The sequence below is a fragment of the Pelodiscus sinensis genome, chromosome 4 (genome assembly GCF_052426305.1).
Source record: "Pelodiscus sinensis isolate ZL-2025 chromosome 4, ASM5242630v1, whole genome shotgun sequence".
In the NCBI taxonomy this organism is placed as follows: domain Eukaryota; kingdom Metazoa; phylum Chordata; order Testudines; family Trionychidae; genus Pelodiscus; species Pelodiscus sinensis.
In genome coordinates, this window is record NC_143055.1 from 66,202,434 (window position 1) to 66,225,164 (window position 22,731).

At 43.2% G+C, this 22,731-nt stretch overlaps 1 protein-coding gene across 2 annotated transcripts in view; it reads left to right on the forward strand.

Annotated features, from left to right (window-relative positions):
* The window catches only part of GPM6A (glycoprotein M6A), a 347,633-nt gene that overhangs the window by 107,292 nt on the left and 217,610 nt on the right, over positions 1 to 22,731 (forward strand). The window contains exon 1 of one of the 2 annotated variants that reach the window (XM_006131599.5): positions 14,953 to 15,481. The exons of the other annotated variant lie outside the window; for it this stretch is intronic. Coding sequence (XP_006131661.1) covers positions 15,445 to 15,481 — 37 coding nt within the window. The 5' untranslated portion in view covers positions 14,953 to 15,444. Of the gene's footprint in view, positions 1 to 14,952; positions 15,482 to 22,731 lie in introns of those variants that run through there. 2 annotated transcript variants of the gene reach the window in all.

Sequence of the window (22,731 nt, forward strand, 5' to 3'; positions counted from 1 at the left end):
AAGGAATTTAATTTGAACATCACAAACAACATGATATGTATTTGTTATTGTGGTGTTTCTGGGCTTTCTATCCAAGACCCCCTATCCCAAAAGAAAATTAATGTTGTGAATAATATTGCTGGGAAACAAGGATATTCTACATCCATTTGATTCTTTCAAAGGAACTAAGTAAATAATAAAGATTTTAAAAAAGGTTTATAGGATTCAAAGGGTATGCTGAATCAACAGCATTAAATTAGTACTTGTGGAGGATGTTTATAAACTGTTCTTTCATAATCTGTTGTGTAGTCAATTTACATTATTTTTTAAATTTTTCTCTGATCTTTTGGGAATGTGAAGAGGATGAGGGATAGTTATATACTTCAGGATTGCATTTATTTTATGCTCTTCTGTGACATAAATTAAATACAATTTAATTTGTTGTCGAGCATCTGTATTATACACATTCTCATTTGCTGAATTTTATTTTAATGAAAAATTCATTTCAAAGAGTTAAGTCCTACACTAACCCAGTACTCTATACTTGAATAAAATGTGGATATATATTATAACTTGGAGAAGAGGAAATGAAAGACCATTGAATAATGTCCTTTCAGTAGAAATGTGAAACAGTAAGCAAGATTTTGCTATTTGTAGAATCCAATATACAGTAAAACTCCAATTGTCCGGCATCCAGTGGTCCAGCACTCCTGATAGTCTGGCACCAACTGGAACCAGGAAGTGCGCCGGCCAGCTGGACAATTGGAGCTGCTGTGAGCCCCATGCGTGCTCGCAGCTGGGAATGGGAAGGAGAGAAGAGGGGAAGAGGATTATACCCCATGTGACGGGTCTGCTGGGACCCACACTGTGTCCGGGAGGTGGGCGGGAATGGCGCAGCGAGGGGCAAACCCTCCGCCGTTTTGCAGGAAGGCGGGGGAAGCCCCGTGCAGCCACCGGCGACAGGCCAGCTGGGGAAACCCAGCCGCCAGCCTGCAAGCGGCAGCGGAGGAGAGGGGGCGAGAGCTAAGTCCCCGAACTTGCCCTGTTCCGGCTGCACTCAGCCCCGCGCCACCGCTGAGAGTTTCTGGGAGGGGATCGGGCTCCCCACCCCCCAGACTGCAGTAGTTATTGCCGAGCAGGGGGTGAGGGGTGGTGCTGCGGGACCAACCTGGCAGCACCCCAGCTGCTCTGCTCCACCACTTCCCCAAGTCCGCTGCTGCCGCTACTGAAACTGACTTGCTTGCCCAAGCCTTAATGGGGTATCTGGACCTGTTTGGAGCTCAAAACTTCCAGGATATTTTTAGCTCTCTATTCTCCATTTTAATTTTATTTGCCCAGCTCATTAGTTCAAGTTATTACCTTCCTTAAAACAGTTGTAGAGCTCTCATAATCATCCCATCTTGGCTGACATAAGCATGTTCCCAAACACCACTCATCTTCATGCTCTCTTTGTTTCCCATACATAGTACAGATTCATGGCAGTATATGATCCTGAGTCTGATTTGTGGACTTTATTAGTTGCATAATTTTCATTTGTGTTGCCACACGTTTAACTATAGATACTGTAATACACTGCAAATTTACTCACAGGATCTTAAAATTGACAGAAGCCTAAATATAACTTAGTTAAAGGCACAACAATAGATTTTATTATTGTCTTGCAATAATTATATTTAGATGTTTATTTTGCAGTACTAAAAAGCAGCATTTAAAAATGTCAGGAGAGATTTTCAAGTTATCTAATTTCCCTCTTCAGCATTCACTCTTTAGGACAATGATTGTCTATTAAAAGTAAATGTTAATTTTGACTCTCTTCAGATTGTTTGGGCTACCCCCACTATTTTGACTTTTATACCTGGGATGTCATTGAATGAGCCACCATTCTCTTTCACGTGGTCTTCAGTCCTCTCACATGTGTCTGAAGTTAAGCACTGGGGTGCTCTTATTGGTGATTTATTCTTATATGTGTTATATGTTAGTAGAACTTGTTAGCAGACCCTGGGTGTATGTCTACACTACCACCCTAGTTCGAACTAGGGTGGTAATGTAGGCAACCGGAGTTGCAAATGAAGCCCAGGATTTGAATCTCCCGGGCTTCATTTGCATATTGCCGGGCGTCGCCATTTTTAAATATCCGCTAATGCGGACTCCTTGCCCCGCGGCTACACACGGCACGGACTAAAGGTAGTTTGGATTAGGCTTCCTATTCCGAACCACCGTTGCTCCTCATTCCATGGAGCAGTAACGGTAGTTCGGAAAAGGAAGCCTAATCCGAAATACCTAGTCTGTGCCGTGTGTAGCCGCGGGGTACGGAGTCCGCAGTAGCGGACATTTAAAAATGGTGGCGCCCGGCAATATGAAAATGAATCCCGGGAAATTCAAATCCCGGGCTTCATTTGCAACTCCGGTTGCCTACATTACCACCCTAGTTTGAACTAGGGTGGTAGTATAGACATACCCTGGGTTTGTTAGGAGTATTAGGGAGCCAGGTGGGCAGGCAATCTGGCTCAGTTCTGGCTTGATCTGGGTCCGGGAGCTCAGACTCTCCCTGGACAGGGGCTGCTCCCTGGACAGGGGCTCCCTGGACAGGGCCATACTGCGCTGCTTCCTCTGATACAGGTAGCCGGTCTGCAAGGGGAGCCAGCTCTTGCCTGGCACCCCGTGCTGCTGCCTCTGTTACAGAGGCAGCAGTGCAGAGTGGCAGGAGGCTCCTCGTGAGTGAGGCCGGAGTGCACTGGCTGCCAGCCCCACCCCTGGGGACTATAGACTAGTCGAGTAACTGATAAGAATTCATGAGGTTAATCTACTGTTCAGTTAACCGATATTTAACATCCCTATCCTGGTTATGGGTGTTTGGCTCATTCAAACCCTGTTGTCACTGGGAATTGCAGAGGCACATCATTGCAAAACTTCAGGCCGTGTTTTTTTTTCTGTTGTGTGAAGAATAATTATTTTCAGTCAAATGGATGCAGGAATACTACAGTAAAACTCCATTAGTCCGGCATCCAATGCTCCGGGACTCCTGATGGTCCGGCACCATCAGGAACCCGGAAGTGCTGGGGCAGCCGGACAGGCTTCCCCCATTCAGCTGCTGCTGAAACTGACCAGCAACTGAATCGGGGAAGCCGGGAGCAGAGCAGCTGGGGTGCTGCTGGGTTGGTCTGGTAGCGCTGCCCCTCGGGGCTGCGGGACCAACCCGGCAGCACCCCAGCTGCTCTTGGGGACACCTGGGGCAGAGCAGCTGGAGTGCTGCCGGGTTGGTCCCGCAGCGCCAAAGGACGGCAATGCGGGACCAACCCGGCAGGACCCCAGCTGCTCTGCCCCAGGGGTCCCCGATTCAGCCACTGCTGAAACAGATCAGCGGCTGATTCCAGGAAGCCTGGGGCAGAGCTGCTCTGCCCCGGGCTTCCTGGAATCAACCGTTGATCTGTTTCAGCAGCGGCTGACGAGGGGACCCCTGGGGCAGAGCAGCTGGGGTGCTGCCGGGTTGGTCCCGCGGCGCCGAGGGGCGGTGCTACAAGATCAACCCGGCAGCACCCCAGCTGCTTTTCCCCAGGCGTCGGGATTCAGCCGCTGCTGAAACTGACCGGCAGCGTCAGTTTCACCAGCAAGCTGAATCTGGCCGGACGCCTGGGGCAGAGCAGCTGGGGTGCTGCCGGGTTGGTCCCGCAGCCCCGAGGGACAGCGCTACGGGACCAACCGGGCAGTACCCCAGCTGCTCTGTCCCAGGCGTCCCCAAGAGCAGCTGGAGTGCTGCTGGGTTGGTGCCGTAGCGCCGCCCCTCAGCGCTGCGGGACCAACCCAGCAGTACTGCAGCTGCTCTATTGCAGGCATCCCCGATTCAGCTGCTGCTGAAACTGACCAGCAGCGGCTGAATCAGGGACTCCTGGGGCAGAGCCTGACTATCGTAAGGGGGGGGGCTATGAGGGGTCTGGGGTGGCATCCCCTCCCACCCCACTCCAGACCCCTCATAGCCCCCCCTTCTGATAGTCCGGCATAGCTGATAATCCGGCACCCCCTGGGTCCTAAAGGTGCCGGATTATCAGATTTTTACTGTATTAATTCAGATATGATTTACTGTTGCTGAATATCTTATTTGTCAGTGTTTTCCCACCAATATGCAGTCAGCTCTAGGACAGTGAAGACCCCCATTTACTTTGGAGTTTCTTCATAGTGCTGTTGCTACCATTTATCTACCAAATTTTGAGGGTGAAATGTTGGCTATATTATACTCAGTAAGAGTTCTACCATTGTCTTCACCTTAAATCTTTTGTTTACTTTTGTTCAGTTGTCAAAATTACAAGTATTGGAAAAGGTGTTCAGGGACCAAATATTGAATTGCATTGTTCAATGACACTCTTTTTTCTTTAAGTAATTTCTGTGAGGGGCGGGGGAGGTATACAGTAATTAGTACATTATACACACTGTTCCCTCTTTTTAGGTAATAGCATCATTTCTTTACCATATTAGACTGTCAATAGCATAATGTAAAGTTTTTATACAAAACTGAACTTGATGGGCTATATACTCACTGAGTTTGCATCAATCTGGTTACTCCATTGGCTTCAATAGACCTGCACCAATTTAAACCAGCTGAAGATCTGTTGCAATAAATTGTTAGAAACGTTTCTATGGTTGTTGACTATAGTGATATAGTCATAGAATGCAAATTCTGTTTGGTCTTTACAGAAATCCTTTCATTTTAGTGTTGTGATTCACTTTGTTTGTTTGGAGAGCCCTGGCAAGCATCAGACAGTTTATCCTCTCACTTAAATAGAGTTAATTCTTGGTTCAGAGGAACTTTCTGGGAGGCATTAGTATTCAGGCAGAAATCACTATTTGTGATCACCTCTGTCCAAGGACTGGTATATATTGTGTGAGCAAAGTGGTACTGAGAGTACCTAGACTAAGCTTGATTGAGTTCTCTGCCCACATTAAGCTGATTTGTAAGGCCTTGATAGATTATCTTTTTTTGGCCACAGTGGGATGACAGTAACTACAGCATCATCACATAAAGAAGGACAATTTCTTCAAGGAATCCATCTCTCTCCTTGTGTTGCACTTGGAAGGGAACAGAAATGAGAGTGGCAATGAAAGTGCAGAGATAAGGGAATGTTTAAATGGTCAGGGGGGAGAAGAGATGTATAGTAATAAGCGGTGAGGAGGAAATGATTAATGTAAAATACAAGTTGTGGAAAAGAGAAGTAGAAAAGTAACTACAAACAAATTATATACAATCTTTCTCCTATAATTTAGTTTCTCCCTCTATAGTGTGGCTACATCTACACTGGCATGTTCTCATGCAAAATCTCTTTTGCGGGAGAGTTCTTCTGCAAAAATTTTTCAATAAGATAGCGTCTACACTGGCATGTGCTTTTGCACAAGAGCATCCATGCCAGTGTAGATGCTCTCTTATGCAAGAAATCTCTGATGGCCATTTTAACTATGGGGCTTTCTTGCGCAATAAATGCATGTTGCCTGTCTACACTGGCCTCTTGCTCAAGAACAGTTGCGCAAAAGGGCTTATTCCTGAGCGAGAGCGTCAGAGTTCTGGCGCAAGAAGCCCTGATTTCATACATTAGAATGTCAGTTTACTTGCGCAAGAACCCGCGGCCAGTGTAGACAGGCAGCAAGCTTTTGCTCAAGAGCAGCCGCTTTTGCACGAGATCTCACCAGTGTAGACACAGCCTGTATGTACTTATGACACTGTGGTTTCCTTGCTTTCAGTATAGTGTACTTTTATATTTCCAAGAGCTCTACCTATTGGCAGAAACAACAGACACCTTGTTCTCAAAGAAGAAACACACTTCTGTCTTTCTCTTTTGTTCCTTCTTTTTGTTGTTTTTATTAATTTGAATTGAGTCATTCCTAATTAAAATACACAATTTCTTGCAGGGTATGTATAACCCACTGGTCATTGTTTGTTACCTGCTCCCCTTAGGGCCAATCCACAAACCCATTAACTGCCTCCACTTGTATCATGACTGCCATGTTGGCCAACACTGTGGATTGAACAAAGGTCCTCCAGAGCTAAAAGCATCAGGCGCTAAAACATTGGACACAAGAAGCTAAAGGACAAGCTGAAGGCTTCAACAGACACATCCTTTGTGAGACAGCCATGCAGAGGGCTACATAATACAAACTGACCAGAATGGTACCAGTGGGATAATATTACATCCCTCTCATCACTGTGTCACCAAGAGGTCTCCAAAGAGAAGGGAAAAAATGAAAACTCCTGAATGCAAGAGAACTCTCCATTATGAAACCCTGTGAACATGCACTTTGGTGAAAATTGACCACAGGGGAAATCAAAGGAATGTCAAGGCTCTTTCACTATTTGTAAGCTCTCAGGAAACAAAAATACAATTTATAATTATGATAAATTCGTAAATTGAAAAGCTAGAAGGGAGCATTGTGATAATCTAATCTGACCCCATGCATAAAACAGGGCCAAGGTCTTCATTACATTTGTCCCTATTTGAACTAGAACACCTTTTTTAGAAAAAAAATCCATTCTTAATTTTAAAAAAATATTGATAGTGAGTCCTCCACAGTCCTTGGTAAATCGTTTCAATGGATCAGTAAAAATAAAACTTTTGAAAAGGTCTTTTGCTTTGGAAAACTTATGAGATATATAACATGGTACCAATTTGGATGTGCATTCTGGAGTGTAAAGGTTTAGGTTTTGACACATATGGCCTTAATTTAATTTGTCAGCTGAAGTGGCTATACTTTTTTTGATCCAGTTGTAAACATGCCAGCATTTAATTGGTGGTAATCTGGAAACACATCTGGTCAAAATTCAGGATTTTAAGTTGTGGCAATAGTCTGGAACTACATTAAGGCTAGTATTTTAGATCAAAGGAGCCATTTAAATCTAAGGTATTACTAAAATAATTATAATACTATAATTATAATTATTTTAGTGAGCATATTCCCTAGTATTGTTATATTTATTCCTGAAAGGAGAAGGTTTTTAAAAATATCAACTTTTAAGATTATACTAGTGGGCTGCTCCCTGTGCTTGCTATGCTCACCAATCCCTCTCCCCCGTCTGCTTTTTCTTTCACAGCCACAGAGTGTGAGCATGATGACATCATACTGTTGCCCAGCAGGAAAAACTTTTTTACATCTAGAGAGAGATATTAAAGTGCCCAGTGCCATGAGTAGCAGAAGGAATCCGCAACAAAGTGAAAATTCCTAAATGGGGTAGTTATTCAGAGCAAGGCTGTCCTTGATTCCTTTTATATAGAGTAATATAAATATATGTTGGTAATACATTGTGTCATGTAAATTAGACTGTTTTCTTTACTGCATATAATCCCTTCTTGCGGAAAGTAACAGGTGAACAGGATAAGGAGAAACAAATGATTAATATTTTCAAGTTCAGGAAGAGAATTGTAAGAGACAAATAGAAGGAAAGGTAGCAAAGCAATAAGGGGATAAGGAAGAACATATCCATGTGCATAAAGTAAAATGCAAATCTTAACATTACTGAAAACAATAAGAAAAGCCCTCCCCTACTCATACATTTGTATGCCAATTATGTGCCATACTTCTTCCTTTTATCCACACTTTCACAATATTATGTGCTAGATTCTCAGCTTTTGTAAATTGGTGTAGTTCATTGATTTCAGTGGCATTATGTTGATTTACATCAGGCAAGGATTTGGTCTACAATGTCTCTACAGTTAATATGGACATTTTGGCATTTTCTCTGGTATGATGTTTATGACTGGTTTTGCATCTGGGGATATTTCTCGTTTGAGTCCTCTCTAGCAGTAGTTCTTGAAAAGTGGCACATGTACCCCTGAGGATACGAGAGGTCGCTTGAGGTCACATCAATGCCCAGACACTGACTTCTAATTTTTTTTGGTGGATGTTGTACTCCTTCTCTGCCCTTGCTCTACCTCTTCCTACCCCTATATTGCCCTCTAGCCCAAATGCCTGCCACAAGCTGTCAAACCCCACTGAACCAGCTGTAGCTTGTGGGTGCAGAGCACCCAGGGAAGTTGGTGCCTGTGCATAAACATATTTAGATATTTTCCTAGTTTTACAATGGTCTATATAAAAACACTTGCATAGTCTGTACAAACTGAAATTTCATACAGACTAAATTAGAAATTAGACCATTTTTCAGTAATAGTGTGTTGTAACACTTTGTATATGTCTGATTTTTGTAAGCAAGAACTTTAAGTGAGCTGAAACTTGTGGTGTATGCAAGACAAATCAGACTCCTGAAAGGATTATAGTAGTGTGGAAAGGTTGACATCCACTTCCCTATAGTGTCATTACTCCTACTACTTTACCTCTTTCCAAGATGATGCTTTAGAAATCCAGGACTGAAGTCCTGGATCCCATCATAGCTTGTTTCTTGAGGTACAGATAACAAATAGTTACTCAATTAGATCTTCTCCTTAGTTTCTTTCCTCACCAGTGTACCCACCCTACCATCTAACTTTTATTAGTTACCTTTTCATGAGGCAAAACATCTGTTCTCAGGCTTTTGCTTGAGTGTGTAACATGAGGGAGATTACTAGGTTTGGTGGGATTTTACTTGTTTATTTAGAGGCATGTTTCCTTTCCCCTTGTTGTATTAACTAATGTGCAAATGCCCTGCAGTGTGTATTTAGGCATATTTTCGAAATTTTAAATAAACAGCACTGAAAGTTGCTGCCTACAGCATTGTCCCACAGGGATGAAATTTTCTTCATTCCGTCACTAAATGGCAATATTTCTGGTGTTACTGTGCCAAAAATGTTTAAATAAATGAAATGTTAATATAAGATCTTCATGAAAACACAACGTTTATCATCTAGACATTATTATATAAAATCTTACTTACATTTCATTAACTCCTGTTTTTACCATTTTAATTTGTATAGTATTTTGCAATCTTCTTGAACCTGAATGACCTTTTTCGTAACTTTTCCAAGATGCAAGCTGAACCTCTCTGATCTAGCACCCTTGGGACTGATCAGTGCCGAACCAGAGAATTTGCCAAACCATGGAAGATCAATATTGTGTAGCAGCATTACCAACACTTGCACAGCTTTACTGAGCTCTTACAATGCATTTAGGGATAAATTAGAGCTAAATAACAGCACAGAACACTGAGACCCAAAACTGGTAATCAGACTTTATGGGACCACAGGAAACTAGGCCACACCCATCATAAGTGGACATCTAACTATCTAAAATAATGCAAGAGCACAGATGTTGTTGGATCAGAGAGTAACGGTCTAGAAAGGTTCAACCTGAACTTGCTACCTGGTATAATGTACCTAGCAACTCTGTAATAAGCTTCTGGGTTCCCTTCTCAGTTATTTTAGTAGAATTAAAAAAAAACCTTTGCTTTCTGTGGCAAATGTGGGGATATGATTGAAGTGTTTTTGTACAAAGTATGCCTTGTGAAGTAACCCTCTTGAACTCTTGAATTTTAATATTCTCTTGGATTGTATGTGCTATCTACTGGATCCCCCTTGTCCACATGTTTATTGACCCTCTCAAAGAACTCCAGTAGATTAGTAAGGCATGATTTCCCTTTACAGAAACCATGTTGACTTTCCCCCAACAAATTATGTTTATCTATGTGTCTGACAATTTTATTTCTTTATATAGTGTCAGCTAATTTGCCCGGTACTGACATTAGACTTACTAGTCTGTAATGGCCAGGATCACCTCTAGAGCCTTTTTAAAATATTGGCATCACGTTAACTATCTTCCAATCATTAGGAATGGAAGCAAATTTAAAGGATAGGTTACACACCACAGTTAATAGTTCTGCAATTTCACATTTGAGTTCTTTCAGAACTTTTGGGTGAATGCCAAGTAATGGGGTGATGGCCTCAAGCCCACAATATTCTGGCACCCCTGCCTACATGCTATCACTATACAAATAATATTAATTGTCACCTGAAAACAAAGTTCCACGTGAAATTGGTAAAATTTCCATTGGCTTCAGTGTGGCCTAGATTTTATCCAAAGGCTTTGAAATCCTTTGTAGGGAATGTGCCATAGAAATAAATGCTGCTGTTAGCAGAGACGTATCAGGATGCCGCCCTCTGATGTCAAGATACCACCCTCTGACGCTACTTAGATACCACCCATCACCCTGTACCTCGTGGTTTGATTAGATCATCTCTATCCATCAGATTGTCATTTTAGACCCTTTCCTGAGCCTGGGTTATCTGTGAGGAGCGGGATCGAGGTCTTTTTTAATGAGCTGATGGTACCATGTGATTTCAACCTATGACCAGTACCAATTAGTGTTTTGCTCACTCAGCCCTGTTTGTGCCAAGTACTGTGAGCTCTTGCTCACATCTTAGCATTGCTTTATGTTAGCCATGTTTTGTTAATTGTTAACTAGGCCTCAGACCAGGCCTGTGCTGCATGGGCTTATGTTTTAGGCCTTCCTCTTACTACACGAGACACTGCTTGATTCAAATATAGCTTACTTTGTAGAATTAGGGCTGCAAATGTATTTTCGTTTCTTATGTAATCAACTTTGATCTCTGTGCCTGCTACATAAAAGCTGTCTTTCTGTAGTTAATAAGTTTGTTTTATATTTTACAAAAAATAGTGGGATTTTGGTTGAAGTGCTTGAGGAATCTCAGCTCAGATTACAAAGGCTGGTTCATATGTAACACCGACAGGCAGAACCAAACCTGGACCTCAGGAGCTTAGTGCATGAGCCTTTATAGCTTGAGCTAAAAGCTCACTGACTGTCAGCCAAGGGTGTAGTGCAAACTCATTCTCTAAGTGCCACTACAGGTGATTGGCTGTCTGTTGCCCTGCTTTATATGATTCATGAGTGGCTTAGTGAGCCTTAATGCAATTTAGCTGACTGTGGGGCTCCACATACTGGTGGCTAAACAAGGAGCGGAGTGTTTGTCACTGCCATAGCACTGTGAGAGACAGCCCAGGTAGGCGTGTTAAGGTGGCCCATTAGTACCACAGTCCAGATTGTACCCTGAGGATCCTTTCACAATCTCTCATAATACTTTTTGTGTGTAGATCAACATGGTACTTTCCAAATAAAGACAAGTATAATAATCCCTGTTGTGTTGTTTGGGAGACTGAGGCACACCATTGAAGTGATTTGTCCAAGGCCAGTAGTAGAACTGGGGATGGAACTGGATGTCTTGTCATCTGCCTCGGGCTACCTGCTTCACCACCCTTACTAGCTGTGGTGCACACACTTTGCCAGTCACTGCTCCTTTACGGAATTGGTTGTGCCCTCACTTGAGTCATGGCCCATTACTCCTTACTTCTGCATGACTGCTGGTGAAAGCACTGCCAGGCAGCCAGAGAGCACAGCTGCTGGCCAGGGTGTTCATACTGTACATGGTACAGAAGGACTGTTATTTTTAACATGATCCCATCCTGTCTTACAGTACTCATTTCCACTGCCATCCCCACTGATTTTTGGTTGAATTTGTATCTCATTTCTGCTAGTATGACCATGCCCTGCAACACCTGTGGGATCCCAGTCCTGCTGATTGCTTCTACCTCTGTGAGAAGTGGTATTTGCATGCTTTTTTAAAAAAAAGGATAAAAAGACAAAGTTTCTTCATGCTACCCCTCCCCAGATAAACACTTGTGCCCACCCGCCCAGCTTGCATAGTACTGTTTTATAATTTCCTAATTGCTAGCACAGGGGCGGGAAATTCCCAGCCTGTGGCCTGGATCCGGTCCAACAAGGATATCTTCTGGCAGGCCCCACTGCTATGTTTACTTATATGACCGCAGGTATCAGCGATCGCAGATCCCGTTGGCTGTGGATTGCCATTACCAGCCAATGGGAGTGGTGGGAAGTGGTATCCCGGTTTGCGCTGCTTTCACCCCCCACTTCCATTGACTGGGAACAGTGATGCTCAGCTAAAGGGAACTACAAACACCAGTACCTGTGGCCATGCAGGTTAATATAGTGGCAACAGCTCGCCTAGACTAATCCAAGCAAACTGCCGCCATGTCATTGCCCACCCCTGTGCTAGCATATGGTCTATTTATTTCATCATAATCATCATCATCCAGTTCATTTGTTACTGAAGTCTTTACTGGGTCCTGATACCAGAGTTGGATGCTTTTGACTTGCTTCATTCTCTACAGCGGTGTTTCCCAAATGGTATTCCGTGGAACCCCAGGGTTCTGCAAAGTGAAAAAAAGGGTTCCATGAGAAAATTCCATTACAACCTGAATTATTGTAATGGAATGGAATTTTCATTCATTTATTAATTTTATTGAAAACAATTTTCATTTGTTTGTCACAATAAGTGTCCCTGTGGAATGCCAGCTCAGCCAGAGAGTGGGGACAATGATGTCACTACTTAGTGCTGTGCGCGCAGTCAGTCAGGGGTTCCGCAAAATTCTTCCAAGTTCTAAAGAGTTCCATGGGAAACACTGCTCTACAGGTAACATCATTGTCTTATATTCACTTATATTTATAGGCCATCTGATTTTATCTTTTTCTCTTATCCAGACTTCTTAAAATCAAAGCTTCTTCTCTTCACTTATATTTTGTTGTGACTTCTTGTTACTCCCAGTTCCTGTTGTGATATTGTACAGGCTTTGGCACACTGGAGGAACAGTCCTTAAAGGGACTTCAGAGAAAACAGATTTCTCCTACATCATTTCAGTAGCAGAAAAGATCACTTATACTCACTTACACATTCTCTTACTTTTCATTGTATGGAGAAGATGAATTAGATGAAAAGCTAACCTGATTTCCTTCCTTGAGAGAACAATTTTTTTTGTTAGGGGAAAGGCAGTGGATCTAATATATTTGGACATCAGTAGAGCATTTGACACAGTACTGCATGACAAATTATTAGTTTCATTAGAGAAGTTGAGGAACAATATAACCATTATAAGATGGATGAAGAACTAACTGAAAGGAAGAAAAAGTGGGTTGTGCTGAAAGGTGAATTATCGGAATGGAAAGAGGTTACTAGCGGAGTTCCTCTAAGACTGGTCTCTGGATCAATCTTATTCAACTAATGATCTTGGCATAAAAAAATAGGAGAATGCTAATGAAATTTATTGATGGTAGAAAGTTGGGAGACATTGCCAATACAGAGGAGGATCAAAATATTATACAGGAAGATCTGAATGATACTGAAGTGACAGAAATGGGATGCAGTTCAGTAGTACACAATGCAAGGTGCTGTACCAAGGTGCAACATGCTACTTCACTACCCTCCTAGTAAAATATCCAATCTGAACCTCTCCCACCACAACTTGAGACCATTGCTCCTTGTTCTGCCATCTGTCACTACTGAGAACAGCCTCTCTCCATTCTCTTTGGAAACTCCCTTCAGGAAGTTGAAGGCTGCTATCAAGTCCCCCCTCACTCTTCGCTTCTGCAGACTAAACAGACCCAAGTCCCTCAGCCTCTCCTCGTAGGTCATATGCTCCAGACCCCTAATCATTTTGGTTGCCCTCCGCTGGACCCTCTCCAATGCTTCCGCATCCTTTTTGTAGTGGGGGGCCCAGAACTGGACACAATACTCCAGATGTGGCCTCACCAAAGCCGAATAAAGGGGAATAATGACATCTCTGGATCTGCTGGCAATGCTCCTCTTAATGCATCCTAATATGCCATTAGCCTTCTTGGCTACAAGGGTACACTGTTGACTCATATCTAGCTTCTCATCCACTGTAACCCCCAGGTCCTTTTCTTCCCTAAGTTTCACCCCTTCTGCTCCATAGGTGGGCTCCTTAGGGCAGTCTTTTTATCTAGGACTCCTTGTTTTAGTATGTGTCAATCCCTTTTAGTAAAATATAGTTCTCACATGCTCTCAGTTCAGACTTATTTGGCCCTATCTTCACTAGTCTGTGCTCTGCTATTTTGGAAAGTAATTTTTTTAGTGGTCACTAACTCATCCCAGAGTCTGAACTCAGATCCCTGTCTTGTGATATTTCATTTGCTGCTTAGAGAAGTTTTGTTCTGTGGACTTGCTCCCAGTTTGCTCTCGGCCATTCACTTTACCGAGAAGGTCTCAGAGTTCAACTTCCCAGAGGGAAGAAAACTTGAAAACAATTTTAAACTTAGATCGAGTTGGTGACAGGGTCCTTGTAGAAAATGTAATAAATGTCACATTAAAAACAGTTTTGCTTCTGTGTTAATATACATTTTCAGCCGTCACAATTTTTATTTGTGATGAGAATTAGTCAAGTTTTTCCAGAAGGATAGAGAAAGGGCAACGTGAAAGTTTTTAAACTGCACAGATTGTGAGGTTTCTTGTTGTACTTCTAGGAAGTACAGTATTCAGATTCCTAAGATGACAATCAACAGGCCAAGGTACAAAAATGTTAATTTATTGATAGACTGCAGTGTACAATTTGCATTTCAAATTAGACTGCACAGCTCCCCAAAGGAGTAAGTGCCCCCCACAATGTACTGAACCTGCAAGCCATGACAAACATTGTTTAGTGTGTGGGTGTTTGTGTGTGTTTTGGGGTCCTTGTGTTTTTGTTTTAAGCTTCACCATCTTGAAAAGCTTCCATCTTTTAATAAGGTAATACAGCCTACAGGTAATATTGCATGCTATATAACAGGAAAAAAATTGATAGAAGGTTTATTTAAAACATCTCATGGTCTTCTCTTAAATTCATAAGAGAATTACATGGTAGTGGTGAGAAATAATTTACCTTAATGAGAGAATTTGGTGGGCAGACAATCATATTCTTTGTTACGTTTTTTTTCCTTTTTTTGTTTAGATACTGTACTTGAAAAAAAGCCACCTTGAACTACAAATATGTATTCTTCTTTTAAACAAACCCTCTTGCTGCCTGTCAGAATGCACTGAGGAATATGTGTAATAGTACATATTTCTAGTACTAATTATATCCAAATAATATAGGTATATGACCGAGGAAAAAACGAAGGAAAATATTAGTAATGTATGTGACCGAGAGTGAGATAACTACTGCACCATAAAGAACCCACGGGCATCTGGGCTTTCCCACTTTGGTGGCAGATAGGGGGAATTATGGGTTGGTGGTCTGTTTCATGTTAGGAGGACACCCCTCCAGCTGTTCTCAGTGCAGCCTGTTTCCAATTTAAAACACAGATTTCAATACAAACCTCAATTTCTTTTCCCCATTTTATATGCAAAGCGAGGCTTATGCATTACAGTTGTCACTGCCTTGGACCGAGACCAAATTTCTCCCCAAAATTCACTGGCTATCCATTTGAATACCTGTTTACAGTGATATACAATGGGCAGCTTTGAGAAGAAAAATTGATAATCTTCACGGAAGAGTAATTTGAATGAAATTACACTTGACAGCCTGTCTCCAAGCAAACAAGGAGAGTGAGAGAGCCTTAGCTAAGCTCGGAGGACTTGCCTAAGCCTCTGCTGTTGGAGCTTCCCAGGAAAAAAACACCCCACACTTTTTCCAACGTCTAATTGAAGCTTTTGATTAATTCTGTGTAGCAGTTTGTAGTGAAGAAAGGTAGCCATGGAAGAGAATATGGAAGAGGGACAGACACAAAAAGGTATTGTGATAAATAGTTTTCCATTTACAAATTGGTATTATTTCACAGTTTCCTGATTTGCTTTAGATGCATGCCTATAAAGCTAGTGAATATCCTCATGTAGCAGTTGGGAAAGATTTTTCTTTCCATTTGGCCTCTTGAAGTAATGTCTGGAATTAATATTGTGATTGTGAATATTTAAGACTTACGGAATACAAATGCAGAGTCCTATATGCATAATAGTAACACTGCAAGCATTTAATGTGAACTGTTTCCCAGACCAGTCCTTTGTTAACCTTCATTTATTTCATGTTTTCACGCTTGTCTAGCTGGGTCAAGGGAACCCAGTGTGAACTATGAGAGAGCCACTCACACAATATTTGGAGCTAGTTGGGAGTTAGAAATCTAACAATGTAACCATTATTTACACCTTTGAATGGCTGTCCTGAGTGAACAAAGACCTGGATTATATTTTGTATTTATTTGAGAGGTGTCTATATTTTTTTTCACTCTTCCCCTCCATTTCTCTTTAGGTATCTGTGGAAGCAGTCTTGCTATAGTATCTATCAAGGGATTGGTTGTAAATTTTGCAGTGTATATATTCAGTTGGCTTTTTGTTTTGTTTTTTGCAAGTGCAGTTCAGTTTGCTTAGAAAGTATATATACACAGCATAGTCATGGTATTTCTATTTTAAAATCTCTGGCCAGTGTTGTATGTAGCTTATTGTTGCTGGGTGTTTTACTGTTTTTTAAAGGTACACCTCTAGATGATTGTTGCTTGTACAGTATAATTAGTTATAGCTCAGGAAAATATACAGTTCATACACTCTGCCCATAGAGAAAAAGAGTTTATGATTATTGCAAGCATGTTTTCTTTCTGTTCTATCCATGCTGGATTTTATCTAGATGTATTGAAATGAGGACATTTTTTGTATTACAAATGCAAAGGTAATGCTGGCGAAGATTTTTTACATCTAAATCATAGGTTCTGTTTATTCTAAATTGATCTGGAGATAGATACCTGTACCTTAGAGGGGTGTTTTAGAGGTAATAAAATTAGAAAAAAAAATCTAAGCTCAATGTATATGCATATTTCCTGAGTTGATGCCATATTCTATTTTTCAACACTGATCAATCTGTTTCTTACATGTAAATGTCATGCTTGCTCATTAGAACTGACCCATTTAGACTAAATGCAGCCTTGGAGGTTTATTATCTTCCGTTTATCTAGGTGTACATTAGATTTGTCACTCAGCAAAGCAGAATAGATGTATCCAGTGTAAAACAGATTCATTTTTATACAATATGGAGAGCTAACGGATATCTGATAACTGAATCTAAATACCTACCCTCAAATGAAACACTGATCTGGAGAAATAATATATAAATCAGGACCCCCAAATTCCTCATTTAAAAATCCACTTGGAAAACGAAATATTACCAAAGAAAAAATGTGAATCTATTATTGGATGGGATATACAAGTTGTGATTGATAACTCTGCGTCCTTGTTGTTCAAATAAGAAGTTGGAACAAAAACCAATGATTAATAGAGTGTTTACAACAATAGCTAATGCAACATTTTTTCCCAGTTACAATGCCATGTATTAGTCTTTTTTTCTTTAGTGGTGCCCAACTTTCATCACACAGGCAAAAATGTGGTGAGATTCCAATAAATTACATTTATTTTCCCTTAGGCGTTAATAGAGGTGTTGGTTAATTGCTACAACTGCATTTGTGGATCTGGGGAAAGATGAGTGTTGTTACCCCCATAGAAGGCTGGCATTCAAGATCTGGGAATAAAATGAGGACTCACGAAGAGAGGGCATGTTGGGACCTGTTTGTAAGGGGCTGCTAAGGAAAGTACTTGTGATCCATGGTTACTACTTTAGATGCTTTAAAGGCTGCATTTTGCCATGGAGGGAGAATATTGTCTCGAGTTACAGACTTTGGTACTTCTGTCCTAAGATGTTTTCACATACCATAATACTTCTATTTCTATTATGTTGCACTTTGCTAACACTGAAGAGTATATAGTTATATTTTAACTGGATCATCTCTTGTTGTTTTTCTTTAATGGAATATCCGAACAACTTTCATTTATGCATGTTCGTTCTAATTTTCTTTATGCTTCCATCTTGAGAGAAGCTGCTTATTTCCACCTCTTACCACCTCTCTTCCAGCTATAAAATCAATGGGAGTATAAATTGTCAGTGCTCACCAACTCCTACGCTCTTTGAAGCAGATGCTTTGAACCACCCACTGCACAGCATTACATGTTGCTAGCAGCCATGATGGAAGTGAATAGTTTCATGTTGGTGAATTTCACAAATACAATGCAAATAGCTCTAATATGGTACTTGCTGCTTCAACAACCATTTTATTCATACAGAGTCAAATAAAATAAGATACCAGTTAATACAAACAGTATGTTTTCTATAGTGATACACAGGATGTCACTGTTTAAGCAAGGGATTTTGCTTGTCTATTGTCTATAAATTCCAATTTTTGAGTTAAAAGTTCTTTTAAGAATGTAATTTGGGAAACAGACTACCAGCAAAGAGACTGCTGGACAGACGCCTTAGCCACAGAAATCAGACAAATAATGCATAATGTATATTAATTGTCTGGTTTCTGATGCTGATTCACTCTGAAGCTGCATTGTGATTGGGGATCAGATGCTCTAGTGTTCTTATGCTTTCTCCGGTATTGTCTTGCTATGTGGAAATAGCTTCTCCTTTCATCTTCAGTTTCTGCATTTAGAAAATAAAGCTCATGCTAACCTATTTTGCTAATGTTTGTTCAGCATTTTAAATATGTAAAAGGATGTATAAATGCTCTGTAATTATTATCTATTCATTTTTGCACTAAAATTATTGGAAGGCCCCTTTTTTTTTCTTGTTTGTTCCTGGCCCATCTGGTTGCCTCCCAGGTAGCAGAGGTTGGTGAGACTAGTCTAATGACATCCACTAGCCTATTCATGTCCAAGAATTAGACCTGTGCATGGAATTGGACTCTTCTTATCAGTGCATCTTTTTAGTGAACATTAAAGATAATAAAAACAAGTAGTCCAGTGGCACCTTACACTAACAAATATATAGGATCAAGAGCTTTCGTGGGTAAAATCCACTCCATTAGAAGAGTTGGAATGGAAATAACAGAATACAAGGTATACAGTTCAGCAAAAGCAGTTACCTGTCAATTTTAAGACCCATGTTAATGAAGCTAATTAAGTAGGCTGGATGTGTCCCTTTCAAAGCTTTTGATCAAAACTTGTGCCTTAATTATTTGTTAGTCTCTAAGGGCACGTCTACACTAGGAAATTATTTCAGAATAACTTATTTCAAAATAAAAACTTCCCAAATAATAATTTTGAAATAGCATGTTCACACTACAGGGAAGCCTCAAAATTAGTCTGAGGCAGGCTTCCTTAATGTGGACACATTGCCACGACTTTGAGCCCTAGGAAGCACTTGGGAGTAATTGGTTCAAATTACTCTGGGGAATAGTTATTTTGAAATAGCAGAACTTGAAGCCCACTACTGCTGTTTCGAAATAAATATTTCAAAATTAGCATTATTCCTTGTGGAAAGCAGGAGTTATTTCAAAATAACTAGCCTGAAATAATGGGCTTGATAGTGTGGATACTTCGTTTGTTGCTTCGAAATAAGTGTAAACCAGGGCTAAGATGCCACAGGATTACTCATTGTTTTTAAAGTTACAGACTAATACAGCTACCCCTCTGAGACTTATAATAGAGAATTAATTAAATTAAAAGATAATAGTTTTAATAAATATCAGTAGTATAATACCTCGGGAGACCCTTCAGCCATTAGTTTCTGTGAAAGAAATATAAAGAGCCCTTTGATATGGTACTGTGCAAATAGGAAACGCAAAGCCAGAGAAATGTCAGCAAGAGCTTTGTCTTCTTACTGCTGATGAACACAAAGTTGGTGAAGAAGATGCTTCAGGTTATTATTGAGATAGTGAAAATTTCAGAAGTGTCTCAGGGTATGTCTACACTACCCCCCTAGTTTGAACTAGTGGGGGTAATGTAGTCATATGGAGTTGCAAATGAAGCCCGGGATTTTAATTTCCCGGGCTTCATTTGCATGAAGCCGGCCGGCGCCATTTTTAAATGCCGGCTAGTTCGGACCCCATGTCGCGCGGCCACACGCAGCACGGACTAGCTAGTTCGGATTAGGCTTCCTAATCCGAACTAGCTGTACACCTCATTCCTAGACTGGCCCCGATCCTCCGGAAAAAGTGCCCTTACTTCGAAGTAAGAATAAGAGCCTCCGGAAAAGGGCCAGTCTAGACGCTCTTTTCCGGCTTTTTTAAAAGCCGGAAAAAAGCGGCGGACATTTTTATTTAAATGCCGCGGGGGATATTTAAATCCCCCGCGGATTTCCCTACGACGACTAGTGAAATTTACATGCCCCTTCCGGAAGAGGGGCCAGTGTAGACGTAGCCCCTTTGTTTGCCATGTTTCCTAAGGCACACTAGCAGAACAGAGTGGGAAAATGTGTATTTTAATGCTCCTCATTTATCTGTTTTAAGCATAGTTATGTATAATAAGTGCCCATATTTACAGAGGCAGCATGGTCCAGTGTGTAGGGCACTTCACTGTGACACATGAGAATGGATTTCTATTCTCTCAGGGTATGTCTACACTACAGTGTTATTTCGAAGTATCTTATTTAGAAATAGTTAATTCAAAATAAGATATTTAGAAATAATGCATCTACACACAAAATGCATATTGAAATAGCATTTTGAAATAGCGCATCCACACTGATTGGACGCTGAATTGCATTTAAGGCCAGCTGAAACCAGTTCCATCAGGGCATCAGTTCAGTAATTACTTTGTGTGACTGCTGCCTGAGGCTATCTGAGGCTTGTGCTTAAAGGGACCGCCCTCCCCCCCCCTGGACAGCCGGTTCTCAGCTTTCCCTGCTTGCTTGCCTACCTCGCCGAGGGACAGTAAAGCATTTTTGTCTCTGCCTGCTTTGGTTGCCCTGACTCGGGACACCACAGCACTTGGCGCCATGGAGCCAGAGCTGCCCCATGGCACTCGGGTGCTCATTTTGGATGTCTTGCTGAAAGCCTGGCAGCAATTGTTGGAGTCTGCCTAGAAGCATCTTCTGCAGCGCAACCCCCAGGCCCTCTTCCAGACCCCCCCTGGGGGCCATGGAGGAGCAGCAGCAGCGCCCGGACACCTGGGTGCCCTGTCACATCTGGACACCAACAGCAACTGGTGGGAGCACATTGTCCTGGAACACTGTGGAGACCAACAATGGACTCAGAACTTCAGGATGAAGAAGGACACCTTCCGCGAGCTCTGCGAGTGGCTCGCCACTGCTCTGCAGCAACAGGACACGCACATGAGCGTGTGGCCATTGCCCGCTGGAAGCTCTACATGCCAGATAGCTACTGATCCACGGGGAACAAGTTCGACGTGGGGAGATCCACCGTCGGAGCAGTGTTCATGCAGGTATGACAGTCTCCGGCCACTGTACCTGGGGACGAGGGGGGGGGTAAGGAGGGGATGGGCTGCCCCAGGGAAAAGGGCGGGGGGAGGTGATGCAAGGCCTCCTTCCTGGGAGGGTTTGTTCTGTCCCAGCCTCACTACGGACTGTCCGCAGTGGCCAGGATTGCAGGGGGGGTTGCTCCTGGGGAGGGGTTGCGGAGCAGTGGTGGTGAAGGAGCACTGTCACTGGTACCCCAGTGATTCTCAGTTTTGTGTGTCCCTCTGCAGATGGTCAAGGCCATTAATGGAGTGCTGCTTCCCGAAGTCATGCTCCTCACTGATGTGGATGCAGTCATCGAAGGCTTTGGCGCCCTGGGCTTCCCCAACTGCAGGGGTAGGGAAATGGATGGGACACACATCCCCATCCATGCCCCGGAACACCAGTCCTCCCTCTACATTAATCGGAAGGGGTACTTCTCGGCTGTGTCTGACCCCCAGGGCCGCTTCCTGGACATTAACGTGGGTTGGTCCGGCAAAGCACACGACATGTGAGTGTACCGCAACTCCTCCGTGTGCCAGAGGCTGCACGCCGGGACTTTCTTCCCCAACCGCCACATCAGGCTTGGGGACGTGGACATGCCTGTTTGCCTGGTGGGGGATGCGGCCTACCATTACAGTCCTGGCTCAGGAAGCCTTAAACGGGACACCTCAACCCCTCCTGGCAGGCCTTTAATGCCAGGCTCAGCAGGGCCTGCATCATGGTGGAGGATGCTTCCTCACCCACCTGGACCTCTCTGAGAGGAATATCCCACACGTGGTGGCGGCGTGCTATGTGCTGCACAATTGGTGCAAAAGGAAGGGGGAGGCTTTCCTGCTAGCCTGGATGGCAGAGGCTGACCACTTGGCTGGCTTGTACGCACAGCCCCGCATGGCTGTGAGCCGGGAGGCCCAGCGGGAGGCTGTCGGTATCCAGGAGGCCCTGTGGGAGAGCTTCCAGATGGAGAAGTGAAGTCTCCCTGGCATGCCCCACTGGGGCCTTGTGCCTTATTCCACCCTCACATCCTTCCACTTTCCCCTCCCTAACACCCCTTCCTGATGTACAATTAACACACGGTGTGTTGCCAAAAACAAACTCTGTTTATTGAACATAACTGGGGTGGGAGGGAATGAGGATGGGAGAGGGAGACGAGAGGTTGGAAGAGGGGAGGAGGTAAACCTGAGAAGAGGGAGCTGGAAGGGGGAGGCAAGGGGAGGAAGGAGGAGGAGAAGCTCAGGGTTGGGGGTCTTGCTGGTCTACCTGTCTCCCAGCAGTGCGGGTGCGGGGGACTTGGCGGCCGGGGGGGGGGGGGAGCGGGTATGGAGGGTGGGATTGGTGGGGGGGGGGAGAAGGAAGAGATGAGAGGGAATGCAGGAGTGGGAGGAGGAGCGATAGATGGGGCAGCAGCCGGGGCTGGAGTGGCAGGAGGCACCAATCTCTGCACCACTGTATGCAGGTGGTCGCAGATGGCACGGCCCTGGGCAAGCAGCTCCTGCCAGCTCTCCCGCCGCAGCTGCAGGTCTTCATGCACCCAGTGCTCCAGAATGTGTACCTGCCTTCTCAGGAGCCCCAGGTGCTGCCGGTGGTGGTACTCCTGGTTCCGGGTCAGCCTGTTGAGTGCCCGGGTGCGGGAGGCTGTCCTGGGCAAGGTGGTACGCCCTGCACTCGCAGCTGCTGTGGCTGTGGAGAAACAAGAGAAGTGGTCAGTTATCCCTGGGGACACAGTGGGTGAAGCCCAGACCCCCCTCTGCAAGGTGAGGACGTCAG